Source organism: Lagenorhynchus albirostris, chromosome 2, assembly GCF_949774975.1.
Source record: "Lagenorhynchus albirostris chromosome 2, mLagAlb1.1, whole genome shotgun sequence".
NCBI classification, from domain to species: Eukaryota; Metazoa; Chordata; class Mammalia; order Artiodactyla; family Delphinidae; genus Lagenorhynchus; species Lagenorhynchus albirostris.
In genome coordinates, this window is record NC_083096.1 from 50,931,632 (window position 1) to 50,952,757 (window position 21,126).

Sequence of the window (21,126 nt, forward strand, 5' to 3'; positions counted from 1 at the left end):
AGAAAGTGGGTATTGCTGGAAGAAGAAAGGGTGTGGACTGAGATGAGGCACTTGGAGGAGTTTGTAGAGTAGTTAGTAAAACTTCATTAAACCATATATTTGTTTTGTGTGTTTTTTTGTATCCATGTTTTATTTTACAATAAGTGGTTTAAAGTAGGAAATAAGAGAATAATACAAATGACTGGAGAGATATGAAAATGACAGAACTTCTGCAAATGAAAAAAGAAATATGTGAAATTAAAATTAGGAAGAACTAGAATGAAAAGGTACACGAAGAGAGTGGTCTCTGTTTTTCTTATTCACTAATATATCCCAAACATCAAGACCAATGCCCAGGACATAGTAGGAGCTTAATAAATATTTAATTGAATGAGAATGAAAGCTGAAGTCATTTTATACCAGATTGTAAAGTTTGATGATACCAAATGTTGACAAGGATATGCAGTAATGAAAGCTCAATGCAAATTTGGTACCATCATTTTGAAAAAAAAATTAGACACTGTCTTGTGTAGTTAAACATGGATATACTCTTTATGACACAAATTTTACATCTAGGCACATATTTTTTCAAACAAATCACAGTGTTTTTCACCCACTTTATGGTATCAGTTTAGTAAGTCTAAGCAGCAATGTTTTTCAACTGCTTTTTTTTTTTGCAGAAAAAGATCAAAGTACATATCATCTAATACAAGTAAATATTATTTCAGAAAACTTTAATTTCTGTATTGGGTTGAAATGTAAAATATTTTATCTTATTGTGGGTCACAGTCAAAAAGTTTGAAAGCCACTGCCTAAGAAACTACTGCACATGGGTACCAAAAAGACTCTTATAATATTCAGAGCAACATACTTCATAACAGCAAAAAATTAGGAGACACATCTCATGTCTATCCTCAAAAGAATAATAAATTCTTTCTGATACATTCATGCAATGAAACGCTAGAAGACAGCACTGAAAGTACAATGAATGAGAGCTACATACATGACCGTGGATATGGCAGAGAAACACACAAGTGAAAAAAGGCAACCAGAGAAGACTACATATAGTCTGATGATATATTTTTCAAAGATGAAAAACAAGCAAGATATAAAACATGCTGTTTAGGGGTACAAATATTTCTGGTAAATCTATATATATGGGAATTATGAGACGAGTTAAAATTTTTTTTAAATCAAGTTTAAAAAAATACAAAAGATAGAAGAAAATAAAAATTTTTAGATAATGGTTACCCCCCTTAATTGAGGATAGAACAAAGAATATGTAAAATACTTCAACAGTTTTGGTAATATTCTATTTCTTAGTTTAGGTGGTGAATTCACAGTTGTTTATCAGAATATTTCCTAATATATATTAGATTAACCATACGAACTTGCCAGTTTTGTAGCCTAAAAATGGTAAAAATGGTCAAACATTGGCAATTTCATAAGATTCAAACAAACATTTAACACATTCTTAAAAATGTATCAAATATTTCATTAAGAAGTAAATCCTGGAAAAATTTTATTCATAGGCTATTTTTAACTCTAGTTGCTTTATTCAGGGTTTTATAATCATATAAAAGCATTATGAAAACCTTTTATTTGCAGCCAAATATATGTTAAGCTTTTAAAGACAGTTTCTTAATTTTTTATCATGGAAATCTTTAAATGTATACTGAACTAACAGATGATAGTAATGAAGTCCCCAGTACACATCAACTGGCTTCAACAACCAAGTTATGGCCAAGCTTTCTCACCTCCCCCCTCACTCTACCCTCAAGTGCCCCATTAATACTGTGAAGCAAATCATGGACAATATATAATTGCATCTATAAATATTTTCTAAAAGGAGTATTTTTATAAACATAACCTAAAATCATTATCATTCCTAAAAACATTAATTTCCAATTATTAGTCAAATTTCCGATTATCAAAAGGTAACATTTAAAAGAAACTTAGACAACCCTTCCCCCAATAAAAAAAAAAATCAGGAAGCCACTGGCCAGAAGGCATGAATACAAGTTATCAGAGAAATAGCCAAAATAGAGTGATTATTAAAATTATGATAGAGTCAAGTCATAGGAGATTATACAGATAATTAAAATGTTTTCAAAATGATTTTATGATACAATAACGTTTCATGGTATGTTAAGACAACAGGACTGTAAATTACATGTACAGCATTATTTCTATGAGATTAGTAAAAAAATAAAGAATGGAAGAATATATACTAAAAATCTTAACAACAGTCACCTCAGGGTGATTTCTCCCCCCACCTTTTAATAAATTTCTACCTTGTTACAGTTTCCCTGCAATGTATGTTACTGTTTCGATAATTAATAAAAAACCATAGTTTTAAAAGGATGGGGGAGAGTTCCATTTCTGGTAATGTGGAGAAGCAGGTATCTTTGGAAATGCTCATCTGATTATAATTACAAATTATAAAAACAACTATTAAAAGCACAAGAGAGGAACCAAAAGAAGGCAGAAACTGGAGAATAGATCTTTGGAAAAAGTAAGATGCACTGGGTGAAAATTGCACTTATAAAGTTTATTGTCTGAGGACATTCACCAGTTACAATGTGGAGCACCAGAAACTCAAGCAGAAGGTCACAGTCTTAATGGCTTTGAAAGTCAGAGGACAATTGGCTAGAAAGTGAGGGGGGAAATTCTGGAAAGGCGAGAAAAATCCCCCAAATCTATATAGAAACTCCATCCAGGGGCTTCCCTGGTGGCGCAGTGGCTGAGAGTTCGCCTGCCGATGCAGGGGACATGGGTTCGTGCCCCAGTCCGGGAAGGTCCCACATGCCACGGAGCGGCTAGGCCCATGAGCCATGGCCGCTGAGCCTGCGCGTCCAGAGCCTGTGCTCTGCAATGGGAGAGGCCACAACAGTGAGAGGCCTGCGTACCACAAAAAAAAAAAAAAAAATTCCATCCAAATCTCTGGCTGACCATGCAATGGTGCACGTGCAAGGGAAACTCGAAGAAGCCCAAATGAAGATAAAATCTGGAAAGACTTCTCCAAGGAGAAATATGTTCTCCAAGGAGAGGCAGAATTTAGACTTTGAGTCCAGCCAAGTTAACTGCTTGATAAAATAAAAATCAATACTTTTCTAAAAAAGACAACAAAATCCAGAATCTCTATAACATATTATCCATAATGATGACAACACAATTGAAAAAATTACCAGACACACAAAGAAACAGATTCAAAGTTGACTGTTAAGAGAAAAAGCATTAAAAAGAAACAGACTCCAAAATAACTCTTTTGTTGGAATTAGTGACAACTAAATGCAATGTGAGATCCAAAATGGTATCTTGGAACAACAACAAAAAGGATATTGGTGGGAATACTGAAGAAATTTGAATAGGGCCCTTAGTTTAGTTAATGGTATTGTACCCATGATAATTTCCAGGCTCTAATAGCTATATTATACTTACCTAAGATGTTAAGATTAGGGGAGGTTAGGGATATACAGAAACTCTCTTTGCATTTTTTTCTAGGTCTAAATTGAAAAGCAGAGATTGTCAGACCAGACCAAAAAAAAGGAAGACCCAACTATATGCTACTCTTTTTTTTTTTTTTTTTTTTTTGCGGTACGCGGGCCTCTCACTGTTGTGGCCTCTCCCGTTGCGGAGCACAGGCTCCGGATGCACAGGCTCAGAGGCCATGGCTCACAGGTCTAGCTGCTCTGCGGCATGTGGGATCTTCCCAGACCAGGGCACGAACCCGTCTCCCCTGCATTGGCAGGTGGACTCTCAACCACTGCACCACCAAGGAAGTCCTACAAGAAACTCATTTTAAAAATAAAAGACTCTCTGTAACTTCCTTTGTAATTTGCTACCTTCAGATTTCCTAACACCCTCCTAGGAGAAAATGACAGCAATGGAATAACTAACTAATGGAGCTTATTATAGATCAACTGTAATCTTGATTAAGCATAAGAGCTTTTGGTACACTGTGACATATTTGACTCTAACAACCTTTTGGCTTACTTAAGAATAATATGAAAAAAAAAGAGAAGAATATGAGTGCTTAAAAATCTAAAGTCAAATTTATGGGTATTGTTACAATGTTTTTGTATGGCAAAGAAAAAAGTTTTACTGTGATGATAAATTCTGACCACCTCAGAAAAATTTTAAAACTTCTAAATAGCTTAAATAAGGAATTCAGTATAAGACATGTTTGTCTAGGCCCCTTAATAATGGTTTAATCTAATTAAAAAAAAAACTTTAACTCATTTCCATTTTGGGTATACAGTGAACCAAATAACTTGAGAAATTATTTGCTATAAACCCCATTTTTAAACCCCAACCATTTTTTAAAAAGTGTATAACTAACTTGAAAGGAAAAGAAAAGATTTCACTAGAGGTCAAAAACAAAGGAAATAAAGGCAAAGAAGGAAAGGGTACTACAGCTGTCCTTGGAAGATTTCCTCTCAAGAGCATAGGCAATAGGGATTTAATACTCCTTCAAAGTCATAATATAAGGCCTCACACCTCTACCGTCCCCTGTCTGTTCCTATTTAAGGGATCTTCAAAGGGCTACAATTTTGGTGAAAAAGTAGACTAAACAATTCACCTACTGACAGAGGGAGATGACACAGAAGAAGGAGAAAATTAAGCCTTTCACAAGAATTTGTAACTTGCCCTTAATTGGATTTGAAGCTTAAACTTTCAGTACAGAGCAGTACAGATGTTCCCCAACCAAAACATATAACATAAAAAAATAGTCCTACTTCTGTAATAGCCCTTGGTATTGGCAAAAGCAAACAAAATGCCTCTTCGACAGTATACACCCTCAATCTAGGCAGCAGCAAAATTCCCACAGCTAAAGCTTAAATGAACATGAGCTCTCAATTCAAAATTACAAAATCATAAGAAAACAAACCATTTTGAGTAAGGATCAGCAGATACAGAGAATTAGTACTCCCAGGACTTTGGATAATAACAGAAATTATAAAATAAAAAGTTGAAAATGATTTAAGAAATTTTAAAAATAAGAAAAAAATGACACTAGTGTAAAAGCACACAGATTTGAAACAGATTTGACACATCTGAAAAGAATTAGTGATCTGAAATATAGATCTGAGGAAGTCATGCAGAACAGAGCACAAAGGGATAGATGAAATATGAAAGGTTAAGATACAAGTAGGAAAGAATGTCAAGTTCCAGTAAATTTCCAATAGGAATTACAGAAGGAAAAAAACAGAGATCATGCAGAGACAATATCTGAAGAGATATTGGCTGAAAATGCTCTAGAATTGATGTAAAAACTTAAAGCTATTTCTTAATGAAAATTATAAACTGAGAAATTGAATTTCAGAAACTAAATATCAAAATTTTATAAGCAACTCACATGATTAAATCTTCTTGTAAAGGCAACCGCATTTGGTGCAGAACTGTATTTTTCCTTTTTATTCCATCCACAACTTGAAAGCTCCTGAAAAATTAAGTTGAAAATTAAATATAAATACATGAAATAGCCCAGTTTTCCTGTTGCATTAATGGTTTCAAAGCATTAAAGACAGTTATATACTTTCCCAGAACTGTTTTATTTAATATGAACACATTTAATAGCATAACCATTCAGTTAAAACACAAAAGGAAATTATTAGAATATAAGAGGGCAAAATTACTTGTCTATGTGAACACAGATAATTAGACTTATACTCCATGTGCAGAATGATGGGTTCTTCTTTCAAGAGGTTTGAATCCCAAGAGGAAAAATCTACCTACAAACAATGAAAGCTGAGCATCCCACAACATAGAGTGAAGCCCACTAGTTGTCAAGACCCAGTCATTCATTCAGAGCTTCCAATCAGCTTTCTAGTACCTCAATCTTTGAGCTGACAGCCAACGACCCCAGGTATTTGAAGAAACCTCTAATAAAGGGGTGTTTGATCCCCCACAGGGTCTATCAACAGAATTCAAAGGGCACAAGAACTTGGATGTAAAAAAAAAAAATTAAATTTTTGTTTTACACTAACCTCTAACTGAAATGATGTTCCTTTTAATTATACATGCAGGTTACAAATTATAGAAGAATTGTCAATACATGTGACTTTGTCACTAATAAAAATCACAGATATTTTCATAGCACATTACAACTGGTACAGAGATCTCAAAAATATCATTCACCCTCATCACTACTTTGAAGTTGTAATCTCATTACCTATAAATCTTACTTAATATGTTAATAAAGAGGCATATATATTGCCATAGAACAGTTTTTAAAAATATTTTAATAAGTGTATCTTATTAGGACTGATTTCCTTTGATATTAAAGAAGCGTTCAGTTCCAGAAGCTTCCGTTTGCCAAAAGGGTTCAAGGTTCAAAATAGGTTAAGAACCCTGCTGTAATACAACCACCACCACCAGAAAGAGACAGAATCCATAGGAAAAAAGAAAAACCTCCGAAGAAATCAAGTTAGGTCAGAGAACAAAAGAAAACTGAGAAAAGAAAAGGACAAAACCATATAATTATTACTTTCAGACAGATATTTCTCCCATTAAATGGCAAAAACAGAAGGATACAAATAAGAAATATTTAGAAAACAAAATAAAAGTTTTGGACATGAAAATATAATACAAGAAATTTAAAAAATCAGAAGAGTTGTGAGATAAAGGTGATAATATCTTTTAAACAATAAGCTAAAAGTAGGAGCAAAAATATCATGTTAATTAGAAGAGTCAACTTCTGAATAATAAAAAGAATTTTAAGAGAATACAGAGAAAATAGAGGAAAGTAACTTATCAAAAAAAAAAAAAATGCTAATTCAAGAAAATACCTCCAGAACTTGAAGGACAAAAGACCTGTCTAATGCCCATTACAAAAGATTAAAAAAAAAAAAAAGAAAGAAAGAAAGAAAAGAAAAAGAAGACTCAAACCAAGGCCTAGCATCAAAAACCTGTAGCACATTGGAGACAAAGAAATAATAAAATCTATCAGTTCAAAAACAGAATGAAACAAAAACAGATCACCTACAGAAAAATAGGGATCAGAAGGTATCAGAAATCTCAATAGCAACCCTAGAAGTTAAAAGACAACTGAAACAAAGCCTTCAAAATCCTAGAATTCTTTATCCAACAAAAATATCAATTAAGTATGAAAGTATACCACAGACATTTTCAGAAATGAGAGTCTCAGAGAATTTGCCTTATATGCACCTATTATCAGAGAGCTAGTAGAATATGTGTTCCATCAAAACAAACTAGCAAAGAAAAAGGAAGACAAGATCCAGGAAACTGAGGAACCAACATAGAAAGAAAATATTGGAAATTCCCAGATAAACAGTAAAGGGAGATCCTGGGACAAAGCAATGAGCAGACCTTAAGAACAACAGTCCAGATGGTAAGTAGCAAGGATGGAAATTCGAAGAGACATCTCTGAAAGATGAAGCAATATCTGGAGTGTTTGAACACATTGAGAAAACACACTCACTACATTCACTTCTGGCAGAAAAATTAGTGACAAATGTAGAGAAAGCTAAAGTAAGTTATTTAGCTCAAGGAAAACAAAATTTAAGTAAGTAATCATGGCTCAACTGTTCTTTAGCTTTCTCTACACTTGTAAAGAATGGTTGAGCCAGTATTACTTACTCATGTCAAAATTGTGACATAACTACACAGAAAGAGGAGGAAGTAAATTGTGTAAATGTGAGAGGAAGAGAAAATGAGAGACTGAAATCATCTTCTATAGTAGAGAATCAATAAATCATAACCAAAATTGAAAAATCATAAGCAATAGGCATTTAGACATATTATCTTAAAAACATATAAATTCCTCCAAATAAGAAACACAAAGAGACTTGGATGGGCGTGGGGCTCAAGGGTGGAGGCTGGAAGGGTGGGAGCAACAGGATAGTGCTATATTTTGTTCTCCTATGGAAATATATGGCTTCTTAAACATGATATATGCATATCTTCAATAAAATTTTAAAATAAAATAGAAACAAAAAAGAATGAATTGATGCAAGGGAAGACTGAGGAAATAGTTGGGATGATATTATAATACTTCAAGGAAAAGGTAATGTTCCTTGAGTAGGGTAGTGTCAGTGGATATTGAAAATAACTGGTAAAATATTCAAGATATTTTGGAGGTAGGCAGGACTTGGTCAAAAACTGGATCCACACAGTGTAAGCTAAGAATGACATATCCAGAAGTACTACAATTCCCAAGTTTCTGGCTTGAGCAATTGAGACAGGGAATACTGAAGAAAGTGATGAAAATTATCACTTTAACACAATAGATAAACAGTAAATGCTCTGAAGATATGAATTACTTTTTTTAAACCTAAAATTAAATTGCAACTTTCAAATTCGAAATTACTGACGGAAAAAAAAAATGACAGAAGCAACTCTACAGTAAAAGAAATTTTTGGTACTTGATACTCAGCCTAGATACATGCTCATTGCACATTATCTCCCTGTAGAGACAGAAAATATTTAGTGGTAGATATTAACATAAAATGACATATAATAACTATATTAAAAACATCAAACTTCTAGAAGACATGTTTGTTCTTTCTAAAAATCACAGCCTATTTATACAACCATATAAAGATGTCACAGTTTAGGACAAAATTCCTAGATTTAAATCCATCAACTCTGAATTTGTTTTTTAACCAGTTAATATAATTTCCATATTTATATTAATTCTATAATCAAAGTGTCTCTAACAAATTGTTATTAAACTTATCAAGCCATTTGATAAGCCATTTTCCTATTATAAGGTCACACTATAATGAACATTCTTGCACCTTTTCCGACATTTCTGATCATTTCCTAAATATATAGTCCTAGAAGTGAAATCCCTAAGTCAAAGAGTAGGAACCTTTCAAGGCCTTGATCCTTGTCAAACTGCCCTTCTGAAATACTGAATCATTTATACTAGCACTACTGAGTGTCAGTTCACAAGAGTCATATCAAAACTAGGTATATTTAATTCCCTTTCTATATATTATACTTTAATTTCCCCAACTGTAAGAGGAATTATGGTCGCTAAATGTATTTGTTAAATAGAAAATGGGGGTTGGGGGCCGTAAATCACCTATAAACCCACCACCCGAATAAACCTATGTAAACATCTTCCCAATCTTCTTTATGTGCATATGGGGGCTGGCTTTTGTTTGTTTAAAGTAGCCAATATACCTGTCCTTTTCTGTGTGATCTCATCTTCTGATTTTGTGCTTAAAAAGTCCTTTCTTCCTGAGAACATATGTCTTAACAGCAGCAATAAAAATAATAGTTAAAACTAACATAGAGATCACTATGTGCCAGGCACTGTTCTAAGCGCTTTAGACATATCAACTCATTTGATCCTATCTTTATCATTATAATTTATTATGATAAGAAACACAAAGGTATTAGTGAATTGTGGCCTTATTTTTTACATTAAAATTTTTTTTTAATGCTTTTCTGATTCCTCAACTAAGAAATGCTAAGACGTTTTGAAAAATCCATTCAACTTTTGGGACATTTCAACACCATTAGCTTAATGAAAAAATGCTTTTCCCCTTTAATAAAACTCTGTTTGAAGCAGACTGAAAGAAGGCAGGAGTTAAATGAACCTCCAGTCACATTACTTGGGAGCAAATAGGTTAAAATTCCATTGGAGCCCTCCATCCTAAAGAAACTTATAATTAAAAAATAAGAACAAGCAGGTTCTTAAAAACTTAAGATAGTAGTCTCTGCTTCAGAAAACATTTCCCCTTTGAAACAATGTTACATTACTAGCCCATCTAAGACAACAACAAACTAGGGCTATAAAGATAGAGAACAGCATAGTGGCTGCCAGGAGTTAAGGATGGTGGGGAATGAGGGTGGGAGTAGGATGGGTGTGACTATAAAGGAGTAGCACAAATGAGAAATCTTTTGTGGTGATGGAATAGTTCTGTATCTGGATGGGGGTAGCAATAAGACAAATCTACACAAGTGATAAAACGTGGTCTTCCCTGGTGGCGCAGTGGTTAAGAATCCGCCTGCCAACGCAGGGAACATGGGTTCAAGCCCTGGTCCGGGAAGATCCCACATGCCACAGAGCAGCTAAGCCCATGCGCCACAACTACTGAGCCTGCGCTCTAAAGCCTGTGCACCACAACTACTGAGCACACATGCCACAACTACTGAATCCCACGCGCCTAGAGCCCGTGCTCCACAACAAGAGAAGCCACTACAATGAGAAGCCCGTGCACCGCGCCACAACTACTGAATCCCACGCGCCTAGAGCCCGTGCTCCACAACAAGAGAAGCCACTACAATGAGAAGCCCGTGCACCGCAACGAAGAGTAGCCCCTGCTCGCCACTACTAGAGAAAGCCCACACACAGCAACGAAGACCCGACGCAGCCAAAAAAAAAAAAAAAAAAAAAAAAAGGTAAAACGTCACAGAACTATACAGACATGTCTTGTACAAACATCCATTTCCTGGGTTTGATACTGTCAATCTAAAATTATCCTTGTACTATTTTTTGCAACTTCCTGTGAAACTGTAATTACCTCAAAAGTTTAAAAAACAACGAAAACAAAAACCAAGTTAATGGATTATGAAGTAGGCATTGCACTGGGACTCCAGGAACTCATCCAGTACTTTCTTCTTAAACCTTGACATGCATTTACGGTTAACTGGCCTTAAAGGAATTTTGCCCTGCCCCATCTCAACCTCCCAATAGCCACTAAATATCTCTGTGAGAAAAAAGATGCTTTTCCCTTTGTCTCTGCCTCTTTTTGTCTCAGAACCTAGACTCTTTCTCCAAGTGACACCATACAATCTAAGAAATAAATTCTCCTACCAGATCATCTTGTATTGACAGCTTATCAGCCAGGTCAAGTTATTCTATACTAATCCATTTCCCACGAACACCAAAAAGTTAAAGTAAACTTAGTGACTCAAAAGACGTTTTTCTGGGGGTCTAACTTATGAATAAGACTGATTCAAGTTGAGTACACTGCGTACATAAGCCTCTGTTTTAGCAAAGGCTAAATGAAACAGAACCGCCTTGATGCCTCTTAAAATTTGTTCAAATGGATTCAACCTTCAATTTTTAAATCAGGCAGTGAAGAGAAATCTTCTAACAGTAACTCACATATACAAAGGCGATTTCTTAATAGTCATTAAAAGTGTATTTGAAAGTATATTCATGGACTGATTTTGAGCCATTAAACAGATTATTTTGGAAGCACGTGGGAAGGCAAACACCACAACTGATGACCACCTACCCTATGAAAGAACTACTGAATTTCTCAGGAGCCACAGCTTCTCTTACGTCTTGTAGGTTTGTTCTGTAAAGTCAAATTCTTGATCTAAATTTCATCTTGTAGGTTCCAACACTTTTAAAAGCACTGCTCTAAGGGTGATGTTGTAGGGATACCTATAGATAGAAGAAGAGAAAAGGCCAATATAGACCAGCATGTAGACAGAGACTGAGGCAAAGGAAAGAAAAAGCAATGGAATTTGTAAAAGACTGTGGGCTGTGGGGGCCCTCAGAGTGAGAAGATGACTGCTGCTGAGGCATTCCTAGGCTCCAAAGCTGGAAGCTTTACCGGGGCATAATACAGCCATTAGCATTCAGCCTGTATGGCTCTTTGGAAAGAAGTCTCAGCCATAGATGAGCGCTCACCCTGAGATGAGGGGCTCACCGCGATTCCTATATTCTTAATGGGTAGAATAAGCCCTGAAACTATATAATTCTAATGGAATATTTAAATCAAAAACACCACCTCACTCTTCCGTAATGTAACGTACTCACATTCTTTCCTCCCCCAACCTCCCTCCTTCCAATACCTTAAAGCCACCTCTATAGGGAGATCAGAGAGAAAGGCAGAAGCTATCTTCTGCCACTGATACTGTGATATACCTACTCTCCTAGTCAACAGTTATCTTCCCTAGTTCTAATCTAAGCCTGCCCTTACTGTATATAAAGGAAGTTCGCAGTAAGGAACAGCAATAATATGAACTGACAAAACAGCTAGCTTTTTCTAGTCCACAAGAAGAGTCACATGTCTTCTTTGCTTTCTTCAAACCTCCCACTATATTCATGGATTTTTACATTTTAATTCTAATGAAAATGATACTTTTCATTAAAACAAGGATAGAATTATGATATTCCTGATGTTGGAATTTTGGATGTTGCCAAGATTATAGGCTGTTTGCATACAGAAGAAATTTCGCATAGAGAAAGCTCTTTATACATAGTCAGAAATATCTCAATTGTAAGTTTTTCAGAAATGTTTTAATAAGATTCAGAATGACCTATTATGTACTTTCCCTCATTTAACCAGAATTCTTCCTCAATCTCTAGTGCATCCCAGTTATTCAGGAGGGCCTTATCTATCCTTTGTATTTAATGTTTATTGATATAATCTAAATGACTTATTATATTGACCTACCAGAACAAATGATAAAGTGTGGAACTTTCTTCTTTGAATGTAATACACATCACAGGACTTTCAGTCAGAGCCTGTCACTTTATAAACACTTGGGAACCTCATGAGAGAGGTAAACATTATTCAACGTAATGACTACAGTACAGATTTCAAGCACAGTTCACCCCCCTTACTTAAGACTGATCAAAATCACCAGAGAATTGCTATTGGAGAGAAAGCCTGATTGCAAGAGAGCTTTGTGTCATAACTCATCCTGTGTTGAATAACATAATACTCATTCTGAAGAGAAACCCCATCGGCGTAATGAACGTGGCAATGCCTCCAGGAGAAATACAAGCTTTATAGAGCATCATAATTCATAATAGAAAAAAAAACCCCAAAATCCGATGAATGTAATAAACATGGAAAAATCTTCAGAATACAGTCATTGCTTCCTCAACATGAAAGAACTCACAATGGAGGGAAGCCCTGTAAATGTGTAAGAGCTTTCTAAAAGAAAAAAAACCTTCACAATCAGAAGAGAAATCATACTGAGGCAATCTATGCATATAAGAAATGTGGGAAAACTTTAACAAGAGCTGAGCTTCAACTAAATACCAGAAAATTCATACTTGAAATTAATGAGTGTTTCCCTTATGATAAACTTTTGCCCTTACTGAACACTGAAGAATTCATACTAGGGAAGAAAGTGGTTCTGAATTGTAAGCAGAGGGGAAAAAAATTCTGCTTCCATAGAATGAGTGTTACTTTATAAAAGTTACATTCTTGGACTGGGTAACAGACTTTTGCAAAAATAACTCCAAACATGATAAACAATGGAAGACGATACGCCTGTAGGCTGTACAGGATAAAGCCTTGGAATGGTCACTAATCAAACGCAAATACTGAACAAGTATTATTCAAGCACTATAGATACATCAGTGAAAAGAGCAGACAAGTTTCTGCCCTTGTGGAATTTACGTTCTAGTGAGACCCCCAATCTCTAAGAACTTGACTTATGACCACCCCCAACAATTATCACCTCCTTAAGACTTCTGCAGTTTTGGTCAAAGTCCTATTTATTACTGATTGACAGCTACACTTAACTGAAGCTCTTACTCTGAAGTCACCCCCCAAAATTATTCTACTTCCAGGAATTTCTCAAAAGACCTAGAAGGTATTTTATTTTATTTATTTATTTAAATAAAATTTATTTATTTATTTATTTTCGGCTGTGTTCGGTCTTTGTTGCTGCGCGCGGGCTTTCTCTAGTTGCGGTGAGCGGGGGCTACTCCTTGTTGCAGTGCGCAGGCTTCTCATTGCGGTGGCTTCTCTTGTTGTGGAGAACCAGCTCCCGGCGCGTGGGCTTCAGTAGCTGTGGCTCGCGGCTTCAGTAGTCGCGGCATGCAGGCTCTAGAGTGCAGTTGAAGCACACGGGCTCAGTAGTTGAAGTGCACGGGCTTAGTTGCTCTGTGGCATGTGGGATCTGCCCAGGCCAGGGCTTGAACCCGTGTCCCCTGCATTGGCAGGTGGATTCTTTAACCACTGTGCCACCGGGAAGTCCCTAGAAGGTACTTTAAAGGTCAAGTAGTCCAAAATCCCTTATTTCACACATTTTTTTTTTTTAAGAAAGGCTGAAGATATGAAATAGGTTGTATTACTGGCACAATCTATAGATGGCAAAGCTGAAACAAAAATGCATCTCTTCTGGCTCATTGCTTTTATGTTTTGCCACTAAAAATTATCTTTTGGGATTCAAAGGGCTTTAAAATTAATTTTAAAGGAAGTGAAATTAAGTAATTAAGAATTTTCTGAGCACCCATTCAGAGAGCTGTGAATGTTGGACACTGATTAAAAAAGAAAAAGAGGCAGCAAAGTACATGGAAATTTACCCCCAAAACTGGTTTAAATTAAAGAACAACAAGAACAAAAAGACAGTGAGCAACTCTGTGGAAGTGAGAGTTGTAAGGACATATTAACAGAGGGTGAGTGCAGATGATGGAACTACTAGCTTTTCTCCTTCCTTGTAATCAGTATAACTTCAGTGCCAGCAACCATATTATTGTGTTTCCTTCCAGTCCCTATCACTAAGAAATGGCTACTTATTAGGAGGAGGGGAGAAGAATGAAAAGACTGGTTTTGTGTGAGAGGGATCACACTATCCATAGAAGCTTTCAAATTTGGCCATGCTGCTTGGGCCAACGGGCAAGTGAAGATTCTTAGGATTTCTGCAGCACTAGCTATGGGAATATCAGGGCAAAGTGTTCAGATGAAGGGGGATCCACCAGTATATACAGATAACAGATTGAGCTGAGACCTGTCTCAGGCCCAGCAACCATGTACAGGCACTAAGGAATGTTCAGACTTCTAGAGTCAATGAGCAGCAGCCCTGAAAAAACACTGTGCTCTTTTAATAAACAACCTTCAGAGTTCATAGGGAAGGGGAAGGGGAGAAAAGTTATTTAGGAAGTAAAGTCGACCGGAGATACTGGAGAACAGAGGAAAGAGGATGCAGGGAGAAGGGAAAAGAATGACTCGAAGGTTTCTGACTGGTATTAAAAATGGATAAATGGTACAAATCACTCAGACAGGGGACCTTAAAAACTAAAACCAGAGCAAACATGTAATTATATTCCTACTAAGTAGTTTTTAAAATTACTGGACTTTTCCTTTACCATTAAATTCTTTTCATTGGTGAACATGTTTTTCTATTCTTCTCTACCATAAAACAAAAAACTAAGAAAGTGTCGAAATCTGTTCTTTTGTTTTCCTTCACTCTGAGGTAATTTCAAGTGTGATACAAGGTTGGAGAAAAACCAGACTTAGCATTATGTTTGCTTCAGATCTGCTTACTTCAAGATGTGATTTCGTTGTCCAGTATTTTACTGACGACTAAGACCAGTCCCTATATAATAAAAAATAATTTTTAACATCTCAAAGATAAGGCCAATAGTTTTTAGAGGGAAATAAAAGGCTTGGAATTTTTCTTTTTTCCCTGAGCAATTCTGAGGTAGACAGTGTAACAGACAGGCAGATAAGCAGCTTCATTCTGAGAAAATCACTGTGCTTCTTATAGCTGCCCCTTTCTTTCTACAAGTCAAGAATAAGTTTAGGGACAAAATTTTAAACAAATTCTGCTTGATATGAAAGACTTGGGAATACAGAATGCCACAAACTGGTAAGAATGACAGGGACCTACTTAGGGAACAGAATTAATAGGAGTTATATATTTTAATAAGTTTCAAATAACTCAGAAATTGCCTCTATTGTAGAAAACTGAGTGAGACCGGTGTGGTTCAATCACCAATTTGCAAGAAAAACCAATAAACCACATAGTTGGATTCAGAATCTATAATCTTCAAAGCTCAAATTTAGAACACATTTTATTTCAGAAAACGTGAATAAATCATCACCTGAAATAAAGTTACATGTGGATATTCACACATAATAATGAGTTTTGACTGAAACAGTTTTAGTGTAACTTAACTAAAGATCTTTTTAATAGTCTCATTATATATATATAGTTTTTTAAGTTTTATATAAAATTATATATAAAGTAGAATGAACATTGGTATAATGGGCAGAAACATGAAGATAAATTTACTGGGTTCAGTGATAACACTATCTTTTCATATCTGAGGTTAAATTTGGATTTAACAAAAATAATTCATTCTTTAGTAAAGTTAATATTCTAACTACATAATAAGGTAGACACCATTTTATGCTAATAAATGAGACTAATACATTAGATTGGCCACCATCGTGGCTTAAAAAATCTTCTGTTAAAGTTATCAATAGCAAGAGTTTCACATAATAAACAATATCTGTACAAACAACATGGAAAACAATTTGGCAGTATTTAATAAATTTAAGGATGTTAATGTGCTACAACTCAGTAATTAATGCCCTAGAGTATAAACATGGATGCCAGTCAATGATGTTAGACATAAGAAGCTAAAGAAGAAAAAAAACAGGATACCACTTACATAAAAAAATCTGAAACCTGCAAAAGCACATATTGCTAAGGGATACATATACTTACAGAAAATCTGTATCTAAATGCACAGGAATGATACAGATCAATACTGGATAGTGGTTCCTTTGGTGGGAGGAGGGAAGAGAGGTGAATATGGGAGGACGCAGAGTGGCTTCAACAGTACTGCTTAGGCTGAAGGTTGAGATGAGAGGTTCATCTCATTACATATGCCTTGTTGTATGTCTTAAATATCTCAGGATAAATTAGAAAACATTTTTCTGCCAGATGACAAAGTCCTGTTTACGCTGCCAGATTTAATGTAATCTTGATGATTATATGAGATGGATACATCAGAATATTGTGGTGCTACAGCATTTCTTCCAAGGGTTCCTATTTCAATTTTTTAAGACATTCTCTCATTGAACAAACATTTACTAAACACTGTTCATTTTCTCATTCTAAATACTGAGTTCCCAGTACATGCCAGACAGATAAAATAGTGAAAGCAAAATTATCCGACCTAAGTGTCCTCATGTAGCTTAAAACCTAGCAGAAGTGGCAAGCAATGAACAAATAAGCACATGATTAACACCACTTTGTACCTGATCACGCCTTCCTTCTTAAAAATATCTTTCACTTGGTTCATCGAATTTCACACTAACCTAGGTTTCCTCCTAAATCACCTGCTGCTGCTTCTCAGTTTCTTTTGTTAGCTCCTCCTCAACACTAAATAGGTCCCTTCTTTTCTGCATCTGTATTCACTCTCTTGGTAATCTCACCTATGCTTTAAATATCCCTACACTGACAACTCCCAAACTTACACTTCCAGTCTGAACTGAAAATATACGCTAGTATATGTTACGTAACTTAAGATTCTCTGTGGCTGTCCAACAGGCAGGTAAAACTAAACATGTCCAAAGCTGAACTCAGGGTCTTCCTTCAAAACCCACTCCTCTGGCCCTTCTCCACAGGCTACACTGCGCAGTCTATCCTATATAAATGGCAGCCCCAGGAGCTATGAACACAATACTAATAATTTTCCATCTCAGAGACTATCAACTACATGTGTCCAGTGTCAGGCCAAAAACCTTGTCATCATCCTTGACTCCTCTTGCACATACAGTGCCTGACAACTTCTCATCACCTCTTCCCTCACACCCTGATGCAAGCCACCTTCATCTCTCACCTGGTCTCCTCGATTCAGTCCTTGGTACCAGCCCCTCCCCACCCCCAGGCTTGCTTCCCCACATACCCTGGTCAGTAGTCAGGAAGAGCTACTTAAAACCCAAGTCAGAAAATGTCACTTGTTTGCTCAAAACCCTCCCCTACCTTCCGATCTTTTTCAGAGGAATGGTTTTCAAGGAACCATGCCATCCAGCCCTCTCTACGTTTCTCACTTTCTACTAGACCCTCGCGCTCACTCACTGCAGCTCACTGGCTTTTGCCCTGGGCTTCACACCTCACACCAGTAATCTTTTCCCTTATGTGAGCATAATAAATGGCTTACAATGGGTAGATGCATAATAAATGTTAGTCTCCTTTAAAAAAAAAATGCCTTCCTTGATTTCTTTCTTGTCTCTAAAATACAACACACAGTCATATTATAAAGTCATAAAATAAAAGTATAATGAAAAGTATCCAGGGCCATTGCAGACTTGTATATACTACAACAAACACACTATATTTTGTTCCCGAAAGAACTAAGAACGAAACTTACGGTAGTTAAGTATCAGTACTGTTTTCTCTGCCTGGAACACTCTTCCCCTAAACACCAGTACAGCTTGCTCTCTCACCTCGTTCAGGTCTTTCTCAGACGGCACCTTTTCAGTGAAGCCTTTCTGACCATCCTATCTAAAATCACAGCTCCCACTGCCCTTACGCCACCCTGTCCTTTTCTGGCTGTTCCATGTTTTTCATGACACAGTGCTAGTTCACCTCACTCAAATGTAAGATGCATGAGGGCAGGAATTTTAGTCTCTTCAGTGCTGTAAGCCAGTGCCTGGCACAGAATAGACACTCAGTAAATACTTGTTGAACCACAACACATACATGTAAAACTGCAACTGACAAGTCCAGTGAAGAACTAGGAAGTGCTGGGAGAGCCTGTAGGAAGAGAAGAAAGGCTCACCTGAGAAAGTCAAACTTGATCTGAGAACTGAAGGATGAGTAGCAGTTAACTAGGATGTACACAGGCTCAGTGGTGAGAGGGGCTAAAAGGCCACTGTAGCTAGACCAGAAAAAGGTGGAAAAGGTATAAGATAGGGTTGGAGTGGGTAAGAAGAGGCAAAACTCTGAAGAGATTTGTAGATGGTGTTAGGATAGTTTGTCTTTACCCTCAGAGTGACAGGAAGCCACTGAAGCATTATAAGCAGAGGAATCCGATGAGCAGATTTACATGTTGAAAGATTACCTTGGTTATTGGGTAGAGAAAGTTTAGAAGGGTCAGGGTGGATGTGGACAGATCAGGTAAGAGGGCACTGCAGTAATTCAGCTGAGTTACAATGGTGTCTTGGATTGGGGTGTTGAGAGTAGAGAGAGAATGGATAAATAAGATACTTAGGTTAAAAAAAAAATCAGTGGGGTTGGTGTTAAATGAGATGAGGAAGTGGGGTCGAGGGAATTTTTAAGGTTCACTTCTATGAAGTTTACAAAGCACTGTTAGATGTTCCAGGGAAATAAAAATTTCCCATTGACTTGAAGTTTATGTCCTTAAGTAATAGTCACTGTCTAGATCTTCAATGTCAAACCCCTCTCCACAAATGACTATCAAGCACAAGCACTTGCAATGTGGCAACTCCACATAAAGATGTGCTGTAATTATACAATATACACTGAATTTCAAAGTCTTAGTACAGAAAAAAGAGAGTACAACATCTCAATAATTTTTATACTGATTACAAGTTGAAATGATAATTATTTTGGATGCAGTAGGTTAAATACAATTATTAAAATTAATTTTACTTGTTTCTTTTTAATTTGTAATGTGGCTACTAGAAAATGTAAAGTTATAGAAATGGTTCACATTATATTTCTACTGGATGGTACTAATGTTGTATGAAACAGAAATATAGTAATTGCAGTTTATTCAAAAGGAAAAAAATAGGGGCTTCCCTAGTGGCGCAGTGGTTGAGAGTCCGCCTGCCGATGCAGGGGACACGCGTTCGTGCCCCGGTCCGGGAAGATCCCACATGCCGTGGAGTGGCTGGGCCCGTGAGCCATGGCCGCTGAGCCTGCGTGTCCGGAGCCTGTGCTCCGCAACGGGAGAGGCCACAACAGTGAGAGGCCCGCGTACCGCAAAAAAAAAAGGAAAAAAATATGTCTAAGGAGAAGATGGCTGAACTTCAGGGCAAAAAAATGTAATTTTTATAAAGAATTTAGTTTGCTTTGTTTTGTTCGGGGATGTGAGGAAATGAATATTTCAGTTACTATCATTTAAATACAAAAGCCATTTTCTGTTTGTGCCTTATTTATAGACTAGATGGTTTCTCTTCCTCTGTTGCTAAACTAATGGTTCTATTGAGGGTGTCCTCCATGGTAAGCAAGGAAAGTTAGAAAAACACAGAGTTGTGGAAATGACAAAGACTCAGAGATCATTCAGGCCCATCCTTTCATTTTGTTAAGTGACAGACTTGAGATACTCAGACATTAAGTAACTTATCTGAAAAACACAGGACTAATACTGTCTATACTACTGAAGATACAGATGTTTTCTGTAACATCTATGTTATAGTTGACTTGAAAATACTGCAACAAATACACTATATTTTGTTCCCAGAAGAACTAAAAAAATACCTTATGGTACTGAATATGTCGGTATTATCAATGACTTAGTTTTGAGATACAGAATCATATTAATATTCTTACCTGATAAGAGTGGGAAAAGCATCAGTTTTTAGAGTCTGAAAGCCAGTTCCAACACTTAGCTGTGTATCGGGGACAAATGTCATTCTGTTTTCTCATCAGTAAAATAGATACTTCAGTAAAATGATGAAGCCAAATCAACCAAAATGATTCAAACGGTACTATCTATGACTCAACAGTGTATAGCTATGAATGCCACATGAGCTTTTGAGGCTGAGTAATATACAGAGAAGTTACATCAAAAGCTTTAAACATTTAAAAATTAATATACAGTGTAATTTGTCACTTCTGAAACTTCTTAATTGGGGATACTATAATTCACCATCTTGTATATTTTAAAGGAAAATTCTTAAAACTACTCACATCTGGCTGAATGGCTTTAAATACTGGAACATCCATTAGCGTTATCTGACCCTGATATAAAAAGTAAAAAAATTACAATTTCTTGGCATTCCATAATGTGACATATATTTGCAATTAAAATTATATTCTGTACTAAAACATATTGAGTACTCAAATCTTTACCAGAAAGAAATCCCAGTTTTATAAGGGCTTAAGAAAATGAAAATTTAGCCCTTATATCATTAAATATAATTATTTCTAATTATCTCATGCCTATTCATATTGTTTTGTGAGATAAATAAGGTAAAGCTACAAAATAAACAAAACTAATTTTAAACATTTGAACATGGTCATACATTAAATCCAAATAAAAAAAAAACCTTGGATCTACTGGTTCATAGAGCAGTGTTGTTGTTGTGACTATTAAATCATATCTACTCAAACAGTAATATAAAATATGACATTAATGAAAAGGTATTCTTCCCAATTTATAAGAAGTAACTGACTCTACACTAGTGGCAACTCATATTGAAGGACTTCACATGGACCTATCTCAACTGTGGCTATAGATGTAAAACAAAATCTAGCAATATACCAAGGAAT

General features: G+C 36.0%; 1 protein-coding gene across 5 annotated transcripts in view; it reads right to left on the reverse strand.

The window, feature by feature from the left end:
• The window catches only part of RALGPS2 (Ral GEF with PH domain and SH3 binding motif 2), a 164,700-nt gene that overhangs the window by 97,701 nt on the left and 45,873 nt on the right, over positions 1–21,126 (reverse strand). For all 5 annotated transcript variants that reach the window (XM_060132625.1, XM_060132614.1, XM_060132594.1 and 2 more), the window contains exons 4-5: positions 20,545–20,595; positions 5,339–5,422 (exon numbers count right to left, since the gene is read on the reverse strand). In XM_060132625.1, coding sequence (XP_059988608.1) covers positions 5,339–5,422; positions 20,545–20,595 — 135 coding nt within the window. The remainder of the gene's footprint in view (positions 1–5,338; positions 5,423–20,544; positions 20,596–21,126) is intronic.